Source organism: Geotrypetes seraphini, chromosome 2 (genome assembly GCF_902459505.1).
Source record: "Geotrypetes seraphini chromosome 2, aGeoSer1.1, whole genome shotgun sequence".
Taxonomy (NCBI): domain Eukaryota; kingdom Metazoa; phylum Chordata; class Amphibia; order Gymnophiona; family Dermophiidae; genus Geotrypetes; species Geotrypetes seraphini.
Window position 1 is genome coordinate 473,343,548 of NC_047085.1, and position 21,670 is coordinate 473,365,217.

The 21,670-nt window shown below is 43.4% G+C and overlaps 1 protein-coding gene across 5 annotated transcripts in view; it reads right to left on the reverse strand.

Annotated features, from left to right (window-relative positions):
* ACVR2B (activin A receptor type 2B) overlaps nucleotides 1-21,670 on the reverse strand; it is a 340,318-nt gene that overhangs the window by 104,862 nt on the left and 213,786 nt on the right. For all 5 annotated transcript variants that reach the window (XM_033931707.1, XM_033931706.1, XM_033931705.1 and 2 more), the window contains one exon: nucleotides 6,290-6,497. In XM_033931707.1, the coding sequence (XP_033787598.1) occupies nucleotides 6,290-6,497 (208 nt within the window). The remainder of the gene's footprint in view (nucleotides 1-6,289; nucleotides 6,498-21,670) is intronic.

A 21,670-nucleotide genomic window follows, 5' to 3' on the forward strand; every position in this document is an offset into this window, starting at 1 on the left:
CTTCTTGAGACCGAATAGGGAACATCTTGCATTCTGGTGTGGCACCACCTGCATTAGCAGTTGAAAGGCCAAGGGGTTGAACTCACCCCCCAGCTTCCCATTTGAGAAAATCCACCTGCACTTTTTCCATCCATGCAATGTGCGCTGCCGAGAGCATCAAAAGATGAATCTTCACTCACCTGCAAAGCCAGCTGGCTTTCAGAGCTACCACTGCATACTGGGAGATGTCTGACTTCATAATGATGATGGTGGGGAACCTGGACAGCTTTCCTCCGCAAAAGGGAAAGGAACCACTGCAGGGCTTCCAGGCAACTGAAGGACCAAGATATCACTGTGAAAACAAGTTTGAGCGATCTGACCCAGACAATGGAACCCAACTCTGGAGGCTCCCACTGGTGGTCACTACTACCCACTTGAGGAATCCAAAGGTTCCCCCCACCGCTCTGAGCACAGTCATGACTGTCCCACCAAGTCAGACTCTGACAAAGAGACCTGGAGAGCAGAAGGCTAACGCTGAATTCATAGGGACCGGGGGGGCCCGACAAGACAGAAGTACCCTCTAAAGCTGAGATCTGTGGGCCCCTATCCATGGCATCACCTCCAGAGTTGCAGCAATGGAGCTGAAGGTAGTTCCAGACCCAAGGGGCCTCCTGAGTACACTGCTCTCTCTTCTGGGTCTTGCATGTCTATCTACTGCCTCTCCCAGCAGTCTGAAATAAGTGCTGCTCCTTCAGTGCTACCTTCAGCCCTTTTTTGTTTAAAAATAAAAAAAAGTCTTAAAGTTGAATAACCAATTGGTTTCTGTTTATCCTAAGCTGCAGAACATACTGGGGGTGGGTGGCGGTGAGCCTTGCTCTGAAAGGTCCTGTGCCAGAAAGTTCATGAAGGTCAGAGCCTAAGGGTAAGGTCTGGGGCTGTAGAGAAACAAACCCCCTGCAAGCTAACCAGGCTCAGGACCCTAACCCAAACCCTAAGAGCCACACTAGCCAAGGAACTCGCCCTCAAAGGCTATGTAATGTGCTCCAGGGAGTCAGGTCTGTATCTAGGAAACCTGCAGCACCAATCTACCACATCACCTGGAGGCAGAGAGTTACTGAAAGGTTTCCATGCTGAACCAGTTCCTAGACTGGTTATGTCACTGACAGGAGTTCAGTAATAGTATCTCTATCTTCATCTGCCAGTAGGGAGAAAAGGGTCCATAGGACTGCACTAGTGTAGCAGGATGATAAACAGCATGTTTTATCCAAGGTCTAAATTTAGCACTTACGGCAAAATCCTTTGCCTAAATTTTGCACACACAGGGGGGGAAAAAAAACCTTTTGCATAAATGATACTGCAAAAAGCATTTGGGGAGTTTTTAGTCCTTGGTTCTGGCCCATAATCCATTACCTCTGCCACAGGCTAAATACTAAATTTACTATTTTCTAGAAAATGCAATAAGGGAAATTACATATCAAGCTATAGTCCAGCAGTGGACACCCTTGGGAGTCAAGAATTGCACGTGAGCTGAGAAATTTATCTCGGCAGAGCACTGCATTAACACTCATTTTAAAAGCTTTTTCTCACATTTAACCAAACCTCTAGGGGTGAAAGATTAACAGTATCTTCACCATCATATAGTAAGCTCTAGCGGTAGAACAAGAAGGCATCACAAAAGCCAAACCATCTTGTATTCACTGCTTTTAAATCCAGTTCAAATACAATCAAAACTGAGGCTGCGACTTTCCTCTACAATTTTAAATGATAGCTCAAAATCTGCAGCTCGTTGCAGGCAGAACCGTGGTGCCAGACGTACTAAAATACATAAATGCCTACAACCATAAAATGCTGCCAATCTCCCCTCCATGCTTAAAGCAAAGCTTTCCAAAATGAATATTTGGAAAATATTGAAAGACATGCATTTGAAATATGAATAACTACTTACTGACAGTGGCAAATAATTCGGTGTCAGGTCAAAAGCGCGCCGGGACAAAGGCGCGCGCAGACAACTGAGCGCAACGTGGAGGAGCGCGCCGAAGAAAATGACTGTTTTAAAGGGCTCCGATGGGGGGTGTGGACTTTACTTTATACAGATCGCGCCGCGTTGTGGGGGCGTTGTGGGGGGGTTGTAACCCCTCCCCATTTTACTGAAAACTTCACTTTTTCCCTAAAAAACAGGGAAACAGTTAAGTTTCCAGTATAATGAGGGCGGTTACAACCCCCCCAAACCTCCCCCCAACGCCGCTGCGATCTGTATTAAGTAAAGTGGGGCGGTTCCCCAACAAAACCCCCTGTCGGAGCCCCTAAAAAACAATCTTTTTCTTCGGCGCGCGCTTCCGTCTTGCGCTCAGTTGTCGGCGCGCGCCTTTGTCTTCGGCGGTTTTGTCTATGAACCAATAATTCACTAATAGAAGTCGTAGTAGTGTTAAGCTTAACACATACGAATAGAGTGGAAAGCTGCCTGTATTACAAAATGTAAATTTTAGTTAATTTAAGTTACAATATTGGTGTCGCAACAAGTGTGGACACGTTGATTTTTTTTTCTTTTTAGTTGACGCTGTAGATGTCATTAACGGCAGCCCTTGGGAACTCGCAGTGATGTGTTTGGGGCCCTGCACTCCACAGCAGCGTTGCGCTAACGGGATGGTAAACTGGCGTTCACTTTCTGTATCTGTCACAGCCCAGCTCCCTCTTCCAGCCACTTTCTTCTTTTAAAAAGAAAATTCACAGGTGAAGGGGGCAAACAAAGCTGCTGTAGGGAATTGACGCACACCAGCACTCTGTGTCGGTGTAACAATGCCAGCAGGTGCTCTCTGGCGGACACTGCTCTGCACACGTCTGCTGGAGAGCTTATCAGCTGGTAAGGGAGCTTAATATTAGACTCATAAGAACGTAAGAATAACCTTACTGGGTCAGACCAATGGTCCATCAAGCCCAGTAGCCTGCTCTCAAGGTGGCCACTCCAGGTGCTATACTTGATTAACACAGGAATTCCCACCCTCCAAGCATGACACTACGCTCCCCAAAAAACTGAAAACTTATTTAGTGCTGTTAAAGCGCACAGATTTTCAAGTTATTGCAGGATGTCGGACAGTGTCCTGTGTGACCCCATTTTTTCGCTGCTAATGGGAACAGACTTAAAGATCTCAATCTGTATACTTTGGAGGAAAGGCGGGAGAGGGGCGATATGATTGAGACGTTTAAATACTTACGTGATGTAAATGCGCAAGAGTCGAGTCTCTTTCATTTGAAAGGAAACTCTGCAATGAGAGGGCATAGGATGAAGGTAAGAGGTGATAGGCTCCGGAGTAATCTAAGGAAATACTTTTTTTTACAGAAAGGGTGGTAGATGCGTGGAACAGTCTCGCAGAAGAGGTGGTGGAGACAGAGACTATCTGAATTCAAAAGGGCCTGGGATAGGCATGTGGGATCTCTCGGAGAGAGAAAAAGATAATGGTTGCTGCGGATGGGCAGACTAAATGGGCCATTTGGCCTTTATCTGCCATCATGTTTCTAGTAAAAGTACCTCTAAGGGCCAGATTCTCAAATCTTACCATGCCTTTAACGATGGTCGTTAACCAATTCCAGCAGGTTTAGTGTGCCAGTATTTTACTGGTCAATTATCAGAAAAGCTCACCATGGTCTTTTCTGAGCTTTCTAGCAGACTCCGACTCTGCCATGCAAATAAAGTACAACGAGCTCATTAATATTAAAATGGTCTCATTAATATTTAAACGGCCACTCCGGGTGATTGTCTATCATTGTCAGGTGATTCTCAAACCTCGTTGAACTATATTTGCGGGCAAAATTTTCCGGCAGGGTCTGACCTGTTGTAGCCTTACTTTCCAGTTATCGCCTGAGTGCTGATTGGCTCAGGCACTAACAAGAAAGTAAGACTTAACAGCTCAGACACCCCCCCTCTAATAATAATTTTTAAAAAAGACAACCGATTCCTCCCTCCCATAGATTCCCCCCCCCTTGGGCCGCTTCATGTGATGCCCCACCCTTCGACAGGAAGGATGCCCATTCCCTACTGCCACCGGCTTTCCCCACTCCCAACAGCCCCCACATCTTTAAATTGAATTACGGCAGGAGGGATGCCCACTCCCTCCCACTACCAGGATTCCCTGCCCCCTCCCCCGACAACCCACCACCTCATACCTTTAAATTGAAAGACGGAAGGAGTGATGCCCACTTCCTTCTGCCGCTGGTGTCCTCAGCACCCTCCCCGACAGCCCCCTACCTTGAAACTGAAGGACAGCTGGAGGGATGCCCATTCCCTGTAGCCAGCAGGCCCATCTATTCAAAATAGTGGGCCTTCTCCTTCCTGGTGTTTCCTGGGATGCATTGGAAGGTGCCCAAGGTCCTGATTGGCTCAAGCACCTAAGGCGGGCTCACCTTAGGCTCAGGCACCTAAGGCGGGCCTTTTCCTTCCTAGTGTATCCTGGGATGCACTGGAAGGGGCCTAAGGTCCTGATAGGCTCAGGCACTCAAGGCCCTTTCCCTGGGCGGGGCTTTAGGTGCCTGAGTCAATCAGGGCTTTAGGCCTGTGCCTAGTATATCCTGGAATGCACTGGGAGGGGCCTAAGGTCCTGATTGGCTGACACTTAAGGCCCCTTCCCTAGGCAGGGCTTTAAGTGTCTAAGCCAATTAGGGCCTTAGGTTCCTCCCAGTGCTTCTCAGGATGCACCAGAAAGGAGAAGGTCCATCATTTTAAATAGGTGGGCCCTCTTCCAGCCACTTCCGGCATCCTTCAATTTAAAAGTACAGGGGGGGGGCGACAGGTTGTCAGGGGAGGGCAGGGGACCTCAGCAGCAGTGGTGATAGTAGGGAGTGGCCATCCCTCCTGCCACTCTTGTAGACAGTGTTCAGGGAGTCCTGGCAGTGTTGGCAGGGGAGTAGGGGGGGGGGTGTCAGCAGGAGGGGGGACTTTTCTTTCTGCTGAGCTCCATGTCAGTTAATTAGCTCAGCTGGCAGGACATGAGAAGACCTGCAACTCATTTGATTGGGGCAGGGAGAGCAGCTTTGACAGAAAGGAGGAGCTGTGCTTAGAGATTACTCTTCTGAGCAAGTGAAATATAGAAACATGATGGCAAATAAAGGCCAAATGGCCAATTCAGTCTGCCCATCCCACAGCAACCATTATCTCTTTCTCTCTCCGAGAGATCCCACGTGCCTATCCCAGGCCCTTTTGAATTCAGACAGTCTCTGTCTCCACCACTTCTTCTGGGAGACTGTTCCATGCATCTACCACCTTTTCTGTAAAAAAAGTATTTCCTTAGATTACTCCTGAGCCTATCGCCTCTTAACTTCATCCTATGTCCTCTCATTCCAGAGCTTCCTTTCAAAAGAAAGAGGCTCGACTCATGCGCTTTTAAATCACATAGGTATTTAAACGTCTCTCAAGAAAAATAATATAACAAAAAAGTCCAATCTCAAAAAATATATCAATGTTATTAGCCTAGTGGTGAAGATACCCACTGAAGCACATTTACTAACAGTGGAGAAAAAGCTTCAACTGCATTAAAAAAATGCTTTCAATATCAGATGGAAACCCAGCGAGTTATAATCACGTGATTTCAACATGAACAGCTGTGGGTCCGATTGCAACGGTAGGAAATACAGCACCCAATGTGCTCTCCACTTCCCTAAGTCAAACTTCAAGGGTAGTTTGATTTTCATGTACTGCTTCCATTGTATGCGAAATAGCTCTCGTGCACATTCATTGTGGAAATCTTGAAAATACAACTAGGTTGTGACCCTTGAGGACAGTAGTTGCCCACCCCTGGTCTATGGATTGTTTTACGAGTTTATTCAAAAATATTTCAAGATAATAAATAGAAATAAAACAAAACAAAGGAAAGGAAAGAAAAGAAAAGAAAATATGATGGAACCTTTTTTATTGGATTAACTTAATACATTTTGTAATGAGCTTTCGAAAGTTACCCTTTGTGAACTAACGTGGTTACCCTACCACTATATCCAAAAACATTTTAGAAATTCAGGAATGGGTCATCTAAGCAGCTTGCCTTCACTTTTGGATGACCTTGCATATGAGGTGTCGCTGAAAAGTTCTCAATCCAATCAACAAAGTTGAGGCAGTCTCCATCGAGGGCTATACACTTAGCCCAGCAAGTTTCCACTATTTTCGTTCTGTATTTTTCTGATGGAATGATAAAAGTGGAAAATCACTGGACTAAGTGTATAGCCCTTGATGGAAATTACCCCAACTTTGTTAGTTGGGCTGAGAACTTTTCAGTGGTCCCTCGTACCAGCTTATAACTAACAGTATGATAATTTTTGCACTTACCTGTCATAGCAGTTGAAGTCATCCAACCAGCAACCTTTCTTCACCAGCTCAATGAAGCCAGAGTTATTTCTCCAAGATGCATAACAATGAAGACGCTTGTCTTTTTCTCCTTCACAACGCTCAACACCACTTTGGTTTGTCTTCTCTAGCTCCCAGTTGGCATTGTAGTAAATGCATTCTCTAGTCTCTGACTCTCCATGCGCAGTACCTGGATAAAGATACGAAGTTCTATTTTTACAAAGAAAACACAGTTCATTCGTTTCTCACACAGCAAACAAAAACATACAAGAAATATTGAATACAGAATACCTGCCCAACTATAAGATATAACCCTATTATCATTTTTAGAAAAAGCAAACTACAGTACTTGATTTCATACAACATACATAAAAGAAGAGACAGTGCTATACATAGAGAAGGTAATGATTTGTATAAGGGTGAAGCAACAACATTTAGGATCAGAATTCAGAGCAGCGGACAAAGACTAATGTTCAGATAGAATTTCAAAATGCTGTAGAGTCAAATCATTTAAGTCTTAGAAGGTAAAATTAGTCAAGCTTTTTGCCACAAAGAAGAAAAATGCTTGGATACCATTAATAAATGCTAGCAATACAACACAATAAGGGTTGGAGAAATGAATAAATACCAATCTGGTCCATGAGGTATGCTGCTTTTACTGATGCTGTGTAGAAAAAGCCTTCCAAGCAGAACAAAAAGAAAAAATATAATGGAAGTATGCACACTCCTCATGCGAACTTGTCTGTTGCCCATTATATCTATTAAAAACATCCTCGCTGCAATTTTGGACAAAAATCCTAGACTGGACACAATCTATGTTATCAGTTAGTCAGTTCCCTACAGATTTTAGCAAAATAATCATCACCCCTGTAATGAAAGACCAAAGAGCCTTACCTTCTAACTACAGGCCAATCGCCTCCATACCCCTATAGGTAAAAATCATGGAAGGGTTGTATAATCACATCTATCAAAATACTTGGATGATCACCCCTTACTACACCCTTCCCAATCTAGATTTAGAACGAACCACAGTACAGAGACACTACTGGGAACATTATTAGATACAGCAAGACAACAGTTAAAGTGACAACAGCCAAGTGAAGGTCGGAAGAGATTAATCATTCAATTTGATATATCTTCAGCCTTTGACTTGGTAGATCATCCCAGGTTATTACAGATATTAGAAGCAGTAGGAATAACTGGAAGGGTCTACATGTAGCTTCAGGGATTCCTTCGATCCAGGAAATATCGGGTTAAAACTATGGAAGGAGTATCAGAAGCCTGGTCAAGCCCCTGTGGTGTTCTGCAGGGCTCACCATTATCACTGATACTGTTCAATCTATACAGTATCTTGGCTCCCGCAATTGCATCTTAGACAAAATAGGCATAGCTTCATATAGTTATGCGGAAGATATCACTCTCTTTCTACCAGTTGAAAACGCACTAACTAAAGTAAGTAAAAAACAAACAAAATAAAATATCTTCAAAACAATAGAATCCTGGATGAAGGATCATAGACTAAAATTAAACATAGAAAAAACATGGTTCCTATTAATGGAGAGAACCAATGCAAATACTGCTATTACCCAGCACTACACTTCTACATATAAGCCCAAACAACTAGAAGGGCTTGGGTCTCAGAAACGGAGCCTACGCGCAGCAGTGACACTCACAAACTGGAAGAAATCTGCGTAGTACAATTGCTCCAACTCCAATCATTGACCCCCATACATATTTTTTTAAAGCATTTTCAGAAAGCACTTAAAACAGCTAACCCACAATCGGGTCGCAAAAAGGAAGTGTAAGCTAGACACTAAGAAAAACAGCAACCAAATTACTTAGCTTTTTAGTGGTTGACTTTGCTGATTTTGCTGATTTAACTTTATAAAGGAGTGCAGTCGCTTGTGTAAATTTGCCGACGCGGCCAGCGTTTCGCGGAATCATTAATCAAAAGTATCCGCTGCGTCAGGGCCACCAGGACATTCAAGAAGTCAAAGCTTCAATTCCAGCACTCGGTCACAGAATTTCAAAGCTTTGAAATTCTGTGACCGAGTGCTGGAATTGAAGCTTTGACTTCTTGAATGTCCTGGTGGCCCTGACGCAGCGGATACTTTTGATTAATGATTCCGCGAAACGCTGGCCGCGTCGGCAAATTTACACTAGCGACTGCACTCCTTTATAAAGTTAAATCAGCAAAATCAGCAAAGTCAACCACTAAAAAGCTAAGTAATTTGGTTGCTGTTTTTCTTAGTGTCTAGCTTACACTTCCTTTTTGCGACCCGATTGTGGGTTAGCTGTTTTAAGTGCTTTCTGAAAATGCTTTAAAAAAATATGTATGGGGGTCAATGATTGGAGTTGGAGCAATTGTACTACGCTGATTTCTTCCAGTTTGTGAGTGTCACTGCTGCGCGTAGGCTCCGTTTCTGAGACCCAAGCCCTTCTAGTTGTTTGGGCTTATATGTAGAAGTGTAGTGCTGGGTAATAGCAGTATATGCATTGGTTCTCTACTATATATTTATATATACTGCTGGGGTATTGTGTTGTAGTTTATACACTAGTACTTTTCCTATTAATGGAGAACCATAAACAACCTACAGCAACCAAAATAAAAATTAACCTCCTAACTTACTTACTAGAATCTTCACTAAAAGTATTAGGGGTCACTATAGATAGACATGGCTCTTTTCAATTACAGATCAACCATGGCATCCGAAAAGTCTTCATAACAATATGCAAGCTAAGACACATACACTTCTCCCTCCGAATCCGCGGTTTCAGCATGCGCGGATTCGGTTATTTGTGATTTTTTTTTTTTTGGGGGGGGGGGCGATTTTAATTTTTTTGCCTATTTTTAAGCCCTACCTGGTGGTCTAGCGGGTTTTCGGGGCAGGAGCAATCTTCCTACGCTCCTGCCCCGTGCAGATCACTCATAGGAAATGGCTGCCATGAGCTCCCGTAGCTTTCCTTACATTGCACAACAATCTAAACTCTATACCCTACTTTTACAAAACTGTAGCATGGTTTTTAGCACCGGCCACAGTGGTAACAGTTCCAACACTCATAGGAATTCCATGGGTGTCAGAGATGTTACTGCCACAGCTGGCACTAAAAACCACACTACATTTTTATAAAAGGGGGGGGGGAATATTGTGTAAAGTTTGTAACCTGTTGCATAATTAATGAGAACAGCCTACATAAAAGATGTTACAAAAATCTGAGACATTATATAAGAGTAAACGAGTGTGGTTTGAAAAGTTTGGTAAAAAAACAAGTTAAACAATATCCATCGAGGGCCATACATCAGCAAGTTTCCAGTTTTTTCATAAGCTATTTTTCCTATAACACAAAAAAACTGGAACCTCACTGGATTAAGAGTATAGCCCTCAATGGAGACCAAGTTTAACTTGCTTTTTTACCAAACATTTCAAACCAACGTCATACAATAATCTTGAATTGATCGACTATAAAACAACTAATTGTCTTAAATTTTCTAATCTCCAAAATGCCTTGTGGACCAAGGCATTAACATCTGCATTGATATACACAGTATATATATCCTATTTGAAACCTCGCAAGATAATCATTGACTATCAATGCATATACAGTATATATATATATATATATATATATATATATATATATATACACACATCTAATACAACTAGTTAAACTTTGAAATGGTCTTAAGTTCTGCAGAAATCGTAAATATAAGATGTTTAGTCTTCTTTATTCGGTTTCAAGAAATGAGAAAAGCAATTTTGCAGAATTGTGATTGTTTCAGATGAGATTCAAAATACTGGTAATAATGGCGTATCATTACCATAACTCCAAAAGTTGGATAGACTGTCACCAAAAAATCCCATAAGAATGTTGAAGAAAATCGGAGATGGTGCAAAGCCTTGAGGAACATTTTACCTCTCAGTCTTACTACCGTAGTTAAAAAATTCTTTACACCACTGAAGTACTCTATTGGGAATTTCTAATTCATTCAATTTCAGTAGTACAAGTAAATAGTTGACTTAGTCAAAGGTCCATAATAATCACCTGATGTCCCTTACACATCAAAGTTTCTACTGCATAAACCAATATCCTTAAAAGGTTTCTGTGTTATAACTGAGAAGTGTAAAGAAATACCATATTAGCTGTTTAGTGAAAACTAGAATACTAGTGACTAGTCTATAATTACATCAGACACTGGAAACCATGCTTCAATTTTTAGGCAGAGGGAACACGCCTGATGAAAGCATACCCTGTAACCAAGTTGTATGCTAAACTATAAGATCAAAAGAAGATTTCAAAAGATAAGTAGGACATGAGTCTAAGAAGATACAATGGGAAGATGCAACTTTTCTTACTAAGGCCTGAACTACAAAGGAATAGACTGGAGAAAAATTCTCCCATATCTAATCAGCTAGTATAAATAGACTTTTTAAAACATTGGAAGATATGATAGGAGTGGACTGTCCCAATTGAATCATAAATTGAACTCTGGATGTTATCTATATTACTTACAATAAATTAAAACAGCATTCTCATTCTTGATCATTTAAAGCAAGAAGAAGGGTAACATTAAATAACAACCACAACAAACCCCAACCACAAATCAGTACCCAATCCAGTCGCTCCCTGCCTCCCTATCAACTCCAAAATTTTAATGAGAAATCCCACTTACAGCCAATACCAGTTTATTTAAAATTATTTATAACCCGCTTATCTACAAATCTAGGCGGGGAACAATACACACGTACAGAATCATTCTACACAACAAACAAATGAAATACAATTAAAAAAAAAACAAAATTAAAAGTTCCCGCACACCCATTAAACTATGACATAACTTACATGACTATGGTATAACTTATAACTATTACATTGCTTAAACTATCTAAATAGTATCAAAGGCACTCAAAATGAAAAGATTTTTAAATAAGCATAAGATATTTAAAAACTTATATAACTAGCTTATATAAACAGATCAAAAATATTAAAGCGTTATTTTTGTAGGACATTAGAAGAAACATTTGTTGGACTAGAATAGCAGTATGCTATACCACAGTGTCTTGTCAGTAGTTCCGTTTTAAAAAAACTTTTAGTAGTGGATGTGCATAACTGTGCTTTGAAACTGCAGTATATCTTCAATAAATATCTTTGTCTTCAAATAAATATTACTTTAGTAATCAGCAAACTTAGCTTTGTGGTTGCATCGGGGAGGGAATGAACAAGCCGACACGATCATGTTTCGCCACCAGGGCTATTTCAAGGCTCTCTCCCCTTTTTGTCTGAGCTTTGAAAGGAAAAAGGGGAGAGAGAGCCTTGAAAACAGCCCTGGTGGTAAAACATGATCGTGTTGGCTTGTTTATTCCCTCCCCGACGCGACCACAAAGCTAAGGGCTCCTTTTGCTAAGCTGCGATAGCGTTTTTAGAGCGCGCAGAATTTTAGCGTGCGCTAAACCCACACTATGCAGCTAGAACTAATGCCAGCTCAATGCTGGTGTTAGCGTCTTTAGCGCTTGCTAAAACCGCTATCGCAGCTTAGTAAAAGGAGCCCTAAGTTTGCCGATTACCAAAGTAACATTTATTTGAAGACAAAGATATTTATTGAAGATATATTGCAGTTTCAAAGCACAGTTATGCATATTCATTACTAAAAATTTTTTAAAAAATGGGACTACTGACAAGACACTGTGGTATAGCACAGTGTTCTTCATCCACCGGTCCATGGACTAGTGCTGGTCCACAGAAATTTCCTGCCGGTCCAAAGGGCCAGCATGTGCATCAGGCCCAAAACAGTGTTCTTCGACCGCCAGTCCACGGTGCGATCGATGCAGCATTATCTTCGAGCCAGCTCCCTCTTCCTAACTGATTCAGTGCACAAAGCCACGGGCAGTGGCTCCTACGGGCATCCTGCGCCTGAACTGGAAGCCTTCTCTCTGACGTTGCAACATCAGAGGGAAGGCTTCCAGATGAGGCATGGGACGTGCAAGGTGCAATTAGTACTATTATGGGGGGCGGGGCCTGGGGTGGAGATTGGGTAGAGATGGGCGGGGTCTGGCCCACAACTTAGCCCAGTGGTCTTCAACCGCCGGTCCACAAAATAATTATTTTATTTCTGCCAGTCCATAGTTGTAAAAAGGTTGAAAAATACTGGTAAAGCATACTGCTATTCTAGTCTAACAAGTGTTTCTTCTAATGTCCTACAAAAATAACGCCTTAATATTTTTGATCTGTTTAGTTTAGTTTTTTAATAACTTAATCTATGACATAATTTATCCCCCTCCCCCCAAAAAAAACAACAACTTTGAACCCCCAATGCATTTCACACTATTAGAAAAGGCCTTATGAAAATAAAAAGGGTTTGAGGTCCTTCCTAAACCTTAAATAATCTCAACATGGAAATCTATTTCAAGACTATTAGCAGCCTGCTTCAAAGAATCAGCCCACCTCTTTTTATATTAAGTCTCAGAACAATGCAAGTAAACGCAGAATTTGTTGGTATTTCTTTCTGGAAAATTTACAGCAGTTCTCACGGGTAAGAGTGCACATGTACTTTTCATTTGAAAGCTGCTTAGAGAAAATATATCCACAAATAATCTGCTCAGATACTTTTACGCTGAAAAACATGCTGTCTCCCCTGACCTAACCCCACCTCTGAGCCTGTCTGATGTTCCCAGGAAGAAAAAATGCATTTGTTGATCCTGGTGCATAGTTTTACTTGGGAGATCAATTGTGAGACAGTCTGTTTACTCAGGTATATATATGACTACTGAAAATTACTCTGTATGGGCTTCATTAAGAAAACTGAATGACTAATTGGATAGACCTGGGCTTGCCAAGTAAAATTTAATTTTCAAAGGTAACATTTGTTTGCCATGCAATGTATTATATCAGCATGAGTCAAAATTGGGATTTTTAAAAGTCTTGCTCCTTGAATCAAGCTTGTGTTGCATAACCAAATACTCAAAATAGTGTGTGTTTATTTTTAAATAAGGCAAGGGTACAGAATCCAAAATAATCAAGTTTAACTGCTCATGCAGAAGCAAAAGGTGGTGCAGAAAACCATTCTCCCCCTCCCCCCAGGAATGTTTTGCTCTATGCCACAGGAGCTCTGTTGCAACTTCAGGAGCATACTGTAGTTTGGAATTTGGAGGCCTGTCACAACAACATGAAGAGAAATGAGATGTAAGACTGCACAACATCAAGAGCAGAGTAAAAATAGAAATTCCTTAACATTAGCAGTGAGCCATAAATAGCACTTTTCCCCTAGCTCTAGCCAGGGAGCCAGGGCACAAGACTTTAAATACTACACTACCCATGGCATCATTTGAAAACCTGTTAAAATTTACCATATTGTTTCAAGCTAGGTTGTGGTCTGTGTTGGAGGAGGGGCTGGGGGTTGAACTTGATTAGCTCTTTTTTACCTAAGGTGTTCAATATTCTATCGTACTTCAAGGTTAAAAACCCAGGAAAACGATCAACAAGACCAGAACACAATATGGAAGAGCTTACACACCTTACATTTGGAAGCTAAAATGCATGGCTCTAAGCGTCAACTGTTTTACTGACAAAGTTCACTATGCGACAGATGTTCCGTGCAAATATTAACTCCTTTACCAAATCACAGTAAATGATGGCAGAAAAAGACCCACACCATCCATCCAGTCTGTCCAAAAAGGTGGTCAGAGCTGCACCCGCCACTCAGTGTGGGTCCCACTCACCTGTGTTCAAATGCTGGTGTCAATTCTCCACCATGTCAACCATATAGGCAGCCAAACAGGATAGGGATGATATGTGGACATAACTAAGACTCCAAGTATTGTTGACGGTATTCAACTTACCAGTCATGATTATCTTCCCCCTCCCCATGAGCTGCGCAGCACCCCCACTCGCAGTATGTGACAACAAAATGCTCTAAAACATTGGCATTGCCAAAGCTTCACTGGCCACAAATCCCCCATGCTGGATTTGGTTAATCCTCTTTCAGTCTTATGGCACTGGGTGGAGAAGTCATGAGGTGGCATAAAAAGTTTCCACTCTTTGAAACAAAGACATAATATTGTTTCTTTTCTACACATGTGTACAGCAGAAATTTAGCAGGAAAAAGGGTAGTCACAGATTTGATATACCACCTTTCTGTGATACAACCAAAATGGTTTACATAAATGCAGGTACCGTATATACACTTCTTCCTCGGTATTTGCGGGGGTTAGGTGCAGAGCAGGACCGCGAAGTGTGAAAAATTGCAAATAACTTCTCGGCCAGCTCTGACCCATCCCCGCCTCCATCCTGCGTCCCCGGAACCTTACCTGGTGGTCTCGAGACCACAATGGGAACTCACGGCAGCCATTCTGATGACGGCTCTGCACGGGGCAGGAGCATAGGAAGATCACTCCTGCCCCGCTTCACTGCTAGACCACCAGGTAAGGTTCCGGGGAGGCTTGGACAGCTTAAAAATAGCCCAAAAATGAAAATAGTTTTTTTTGTAAAAAAAAAATCGCAAATAACTGAATCTGTGGATACTGAAACCGTGGATTCGGAGGGAGAAGTGTACTCGAATATAAGTCAATCCGAATATAAGTTGAGACCCCTATTTTTCCCCCCCAAAAGGAGGAAAAATAGTTGACTTCACTACAAGACGGGGCTTAATATTCAAGTGCCAAGCCCTGCCAGGATCTGCACCCAGTGTCCCCTCCCTCATGTCCTCCCCTGCCAGGCTCTGCACTCAGCCCCCCTCCCTGCCAGGTTGTGCACCCACCCCCTCACTACTTGCTAGGTTCTGCACCCAGCCTCCATCCCTCCCTGCCCTGAAAGGCTCTGAACCCAGCCCCCCTTCCCTCCCTGTCCTACCAAGCTATGCAGCCAGCCCCCCTCCCTGCCAGGCTCTGAACCCAGTCCCCCTCACTACTCTGAACCCAGCCCCCCTCACTACTTGCCAGGCTCTGCACCATGTCCCACCTTCCTGCACTGTACCCTTCCCCCTCTGGTGTTCTAGTGGTAGGCCAAGACAGGAAGGATCCCTCCTGTCTCCCGTCCCAGTCAATACTAACAATTTTTTTACTCCCCTCCCCCCCCCTGCATACCTCTTCTCAAATCCATGGTGGTCCAGCGGTGTATAGGCAGGAACGAACTTTCTGAGCTCCTACCTTGCGCTGCACCCCTCCTTCTGTGCCCTCCGATCTCACGGCCAGTGGCACGCAGGAGCGAGCTTCTCAAGCTCTAGCCTGGCCCTGCGCCACTTGCTGAATGGCTGCTGCCAGTTCTCGCAAGCCCCATGAGAACTGGCGGCAGCCATTCAGGGAGCGGCGCAGGGCTGGGCTGGAGCTCGAGAAGCTCACTTCTGCGTGCCACTGGCCGTGAGATTGGAGGGCAAGGAGGGGCGCAGCGCAAGGCAGGAGCGTGGAAAGTTCACTCCTGCCCATACACCGCTGGACCACCAGGGATGCGAGAAGAGGTACGTGGAGGAAGGGTGTGTGTGTAAAAAAAAAATTGTTAGTTTTGGCTGGGATGGGAGGGATCCCTCCTATCCCGGCCTACCAGAGGTCAGCATCAAGTCCGGGAGGGGGGTCAGGTGATGACCCGAATATTGGACGAGACCCCCATTTTTAAGGCCATTTTTTTGGCCCAAAAATCTTATCCTATATTCGAGTATGTTCTCTGTCCCTAGTGAGCTCACATAGTAACATAGTAAATGACAGTGGATAAAGACCTCAACGGTCCATCCAGTCTGCCCTGTAATTATGTGCACTACAATTAATAATTAAATTAAAATGTCTTTTTTATTTGTTATTTCTGGACCATAGACATTAGAAGTTCACCTGGTACTGTCCTTAGGTTCCAACTACTGGAGTTGCCGTTGAAGCTCACTCTAGCTTATCCAAACCATCTCCTTTGTGGGAGTCAGGTCATGAAAGTTTGCCCATTCATATTCTAATTAGAAATCCTTTGTGGTCATCCCACACTTTTTTGAATTCCCCACAATTTACATTTTGTACCTGTGGCAAGGAGCTGCTGTGAAAATCAAACCCAGTTTGAGTCCACTGCAATAACCATTAGGCTTCTCCACCATTTAACACAGTGTTCTTCAACCTTTTTACATCTATGGACTGGCGGAAATATAAAAGAATTATTTTGTGGACTGGCAAACTATTAAGACTGAAATACTAAACCCCCGTCTCCACCCTGTCCCTGCGAGCTCGGTTCCCGCAAACCATCTGATCCCATCCGCACAAACCCCAAATAGTTATGATTTTATATTGAACGCATTTTATTAAAGCATAAAAAGAAGCAATATTCTATACAGTTGTCATTTTATAAATACAAATAATACATTGCAAGCATCAACAAAACTCCTGTCTCCCCTCCCCTTCACATATATCTCCTCTACTATCAAGAAAACTGAATAAGCCAATTTATTACAGAATGATACACAGAAATATCATGTTAACAGAATATCACAGTCACACATGACAGGAATAGTGTTAGGGAAGTGCAACTAGGGTACCTGTCCCCTGGTCAGAGAGAGCCCTAAGTCAGCTGGAAGCTAAAGAAGCACATCCTGGGCTTTGTTGTCCCCAGTTATGTCTAACATCAGCTCTAGCAGGATACATATTTCAAATCTGATATATTCTAATCACAAAACAGAAATAAAATTATTTTTTTCTACCTTTTGTTGTCTCTGGTTTTTGCTTTCATCGTCTTTTCACTCTCTTCCTTCCAGCGTCTGTCCTCTCTGTCTCTTCAATCCAGCATCTGCCCCTTCCATATGGTGTCTGTCTTCTTTCTATGCCCCTTTCCCCTTTCCATCCAGCCTGCGCCCCCTCTCTCATTTTTACATGATTCATTCCAGCTTCACTGCTCTCTTCATTTTAATTTATCCTACACCAGATTTAGCATCTTTGTCCCTTTCTCCTTATTTCTCTGCTGACCCCCTTCCCAAAATCAATCTCTCTCTACTTTCTTGTTCCTCTGTCTCTCCCCTTTTCCTCATCTGATCTCTCCATTCCACCCTGACCCCTTCTCCTCCTCTAATCTCCCTGCCAGCTGTTTCCTTCTTTTTTTTCTTCCTCACCTGTCCAGCAGTACCCCTTCGCCCTTCCCTCTCCAGAAACACCTTTCCTTTCTCTAGCCTAGCAGCAGCTGTGTGCTTTTAACTTCACCACACAGCTGCCACATTACTTTAGCTGTGGTTTTATCAGACAGCCTCAGGGCCTTTGCTAGGCTGGCCCGCCACGCATCATTGAAGTGGGCCAGCCTAGCAAAGGCCCTGAGGCTACCTCATGAAACTGCATCTAAACTATTGCTAGCGGCAGCTGTGTGGTGAAGTTTAAAGCACACAAAGTTGCCGCTGCTGGTCCGGGGGTGCGGAGAGAAGCCAAGAAAGGCAGGAGTCCCAGCATACATGACGGTAAGAGTCCTGGCATATGCGACGGTAGGAGCAAGTCAGCTGATGCAGGTGCTGGAGCATCTCTTCCTGCCCTGTAAACAGTTTGTGATACACTGATGATAACTGCCTGGAGGGGACCCGAATCCTTCACAGACTGGCAGGAAATTTTTGCAGACTGGCAGTTGAAGAACACTGATTTAACACATTCGTTAAACTTATCAATGCAAAAGCAATCCCTTGTGACACAATGCCAAACTTCTCTAATACAAACATGACAAGGCAACATAGAGGATAGCAAATTCCAGGACTTGATTGTTGCAAGTGCATTGGGTCTCAAGAGCACATCTATTTGGTTGGAGGGGCCAAACAAACCAATTTCCAGCCCCACCTCCAAGCTCTATACTTGCTAATGCAATACAATATAGCCTCAGTGTTACACCCCCTTCCAGTATGTATGTCTATGTCTCTAGGCCAGGGGTGCCCATACTTTTTGGGCTTGTGAGCTACTTTTAAATGACCAAGTCAAAATGATCTACCAACAATAAAATTTAAAAAAAACCACAAAGCACACTGTACGCAGAGAAAATGTTAATTATCATTTATATTCCAGGGTTTTTTCAAAGAGGTTAAGGCAGATGACTCTATGCATTGTCACCTCAGTAACAACCATAGACAAATATACCCCTCTCCCTTTTTACTAAACCAAGATAGCAATTTTTATCGCAGGGAGCTGCGCTGAATGCCGCAGGCTGCTCTCGACGCTCATAGGCTCCCTGCGCTAAAAACTGCTATTGTGCTTTAGTAAAAGGGGCCATAGTGCAAAATATAGACAGCAGATATAAATTCTCAAAACGGACACATTTTGATCACTAAATTGAAAATAAAATAATTTTCCTACCTTTGTTGTCTGGTGATTTCATGAGTCTCTGGTTGCACTTTCTTCTTCTGACTGTGCATCCAATATTTCTTCCCTTCTTTCAGCCTGTATGCTTCTTCTCCTCCAGACCTCATTCCCTCCCCCAACTTTTTCTTCCTCTTTCCCTGCCCTTTCTTTCTCCGTGCCTCCCTTTCTTTTTTTCTCTCTTCATGCCCCCTTTCTTTCTTTTTCCCTTCTTTCCTTCTGTCTCCCTGCCTACCTCCTTTCTTTCTTTTTCCCTGCCCTCCCACAAGCCACTGCCGCCGCCATCGGGGAACAGGCCCCCAAGCCACCGCCACCCCATGCTCTCCCTGCTTTCCTGCGTCAGGCTGACCAGCATTCCTCTTCCCAACATTAATTCTGCCGTCGGAAAGGAAGTTATGGGCCAGCCAGGCAGCGATTGGCTAGTCCGGAACTTCCTCTCCGATGGCAGAATTGACGTTGGGGAGAGGAAGGCTGATCAGCCTGATAAATTGTGAAGGCAATGTGAGTCTATTATGGAGCCTGGGATGGGCTCTGCAATTGACTCACTTTGCCTTCGCGATTGACGTATTGGGCACCCCTGCTCTAGGCTATCCACAAAAGAGTACTCATGGGATTAAGCTAAATGGAATGGTTTCAGTTTGAAGTTAATTTAAATTTTTCTTGATCCAAAAGTCACCACAGAACTGATGTTTGCTACTCCTGTCATACTGTCAAGCAGAGCATTAATGTAATTAAAATAAAACTGTATATCAGCATAATTAGCACTGCTGGAAAGACACATTCAAAGAGTAGATTCAATTTAGCTTTGTTGAGCGATGACAAGCAAGTATTTTTGCAATTCACTTAAAAATAATTCCTCTCATTAAAAAATAGATAAGGACACGAAGCACTAGATTCAAATGTTGTGTCACTCTCACAGAGGTTCAGTCTGCAGGTCAGCCAAATTGTTATATTCATGCTTATGTCTCATAATAAGTCCCTCTAACATCCCAAATGACATGCCCCTCTTCCCATTATCAACTTTATGACATAAAAAGAGTCATCTTATTTTAAATGAACAAGGTTTAGCTGTCAATCAGTTACACAGGTTTTGTTTCATGGCAATGTATCCAAATGAGTTAACTTTGTGCATATCATGACAAGAATGAACTTCAATTGCATTTTAGGGTATCTTAGATATGATTTCAATCCCTAAGATTCACTGCTAATGCTTGCTTCAATCTTTCCTTTATGCCAAATAAGAGTCTCCTTCTGGAGTTCATAGGCTGTATAGTGTAACTGAAAAGTTTTTAAGCACTTTTCCTTAGCAACAGCAGCAGATGAATCCAGAGACCAATGGGATAGCACACCAGCAAACGGAGATAGAGAAACTGATTAACAGGTGGTCCTATTGGCTGGCACTCCTCCTGTATCTTCAGTATGCTCTATCTCCCAGCAGGTGATGGTCGCTATTCAACTAGCTCCTGAATTCTGGCTGTGACTGGAAAATTATTTTCTCCTGTTGAGGTTTCTCTTCAGTGAGACTGCCATTCTATTTCTCCTGTTGAGGTTTCTCTTCAGTGAGACAGGGATATCTGGCTGAACGTTGCCGGATTTAGGGGTTACACCTGGGCCCCCCCCAGGTCCCTGCCTCATCCTCCCTCCATTGCTAGAGGGTCTGACTGGGTCTCGATTTTTTCTTCTTTCCCTTCTCTGTTTAAAAATAAAAAAGGGAGACCACAGTTGCTACATTCTGCCCTGTTAGTGCTGCACAACCAGCTCTTACTGGCTTCAACCAGCCCTAATAACAAGCTTGTGAGTATGTATGTGTTTTTTACTGTTATTTAACTTCAGGTTCTGTTTGGGAGTCTTAGTACTGTGGGTTCGGTCAACGTACGTTTAAGGAATGGATATTTTATTGAGGTTAAGTTTTATGACTAGAAATCCGTTGAGGGAGCCGGGACTTTCCCGCCCTTTGCATGCACGCGCTTGGCTTCCTTGTTGGTTACAGCGCGGCAGTAGCGGTGCGATTTCATGCTTGCACTTGTTCTCCTCGTTGGGTTTCAGTGCAGCAGTAATAGTCCTGTTTATTCCGAGGCTTTCTTTCGTCGGTGTTTGTCGCGGCCACGTGCAGCTGATTGTGCAGGTGCCGGTTTATAGCAGCGCGCATGAGATGGGACATGTTTTTTCTGGCGCTGTGGGAAGCACTGCACCATTCTTCTAATTTATTTCCAACTGACTTTGGTCAGGGTATGCCGCAGCTTCTCTCCTTTCCAGTTCAGACAAGTTGTATGTGTTTCACCAGCTTTGGGACAAGCTTGGGCAGATTTATATGTCTATGTCTGTGTTCCTGCTGTATTCACTTGAAGGAAGCTGCTAGTTTAATCGGACTTTGGGGTTAGCACTCAAGGAGATTACCAGAGAGACTCTGACCTGTGCTAGGTCACCCAGTCTCGGTTTGTCTCCGGACTGGGGCGACATATGGCAAATCACGGCACAGTGAGATCAGCAGTAAGATAGTGCCCTGTATTTCCCACGGGTATCTCATTGTCTCTCTTGGGGTCCCTGCAGATTGAGCCTTTGTCTGTTGGTAACTATCCTTCTTATTTGGACCTCTGTGCTGCGCTGCATGTGTCTAGTAGTGGCATAAGATATATATGCCTAAAGGTAGTACAAACAGTTTCCAAGTTCAGGCTATCTCTATGGGCATGACACTTTGCATCTTCCTGTGGCCAGGACTCTCTTTCTCTATTTCTGAGGGGGCCTGGACTTCAGATTTCCATGTTTATCACGCTGGTTTCTCTTGTCGCCATTTTCTCATGGCACATGCTAGATGGACCCCCTGACCACACAGGAAGGGCTGTACATCTCCTTCTAACCAGGAGCCAGTTACCTATTCTATCAAACCCGCAGAGGAGCACTCGCTATGTGGCTGTTAGCCTCATCCTTGAAGCTCTCATTAGCGATGTGAGCTTTGTCTGATACCTGTTAGGATGCTGTTGTTTTCCACGGGGCGGTAGATGCAGCATCTTGATTGCGTCTAGTACGTATTCACTTTAAAGGACATACGTATTTCGCTCACGTTGCATGGAGTTAGTACTGT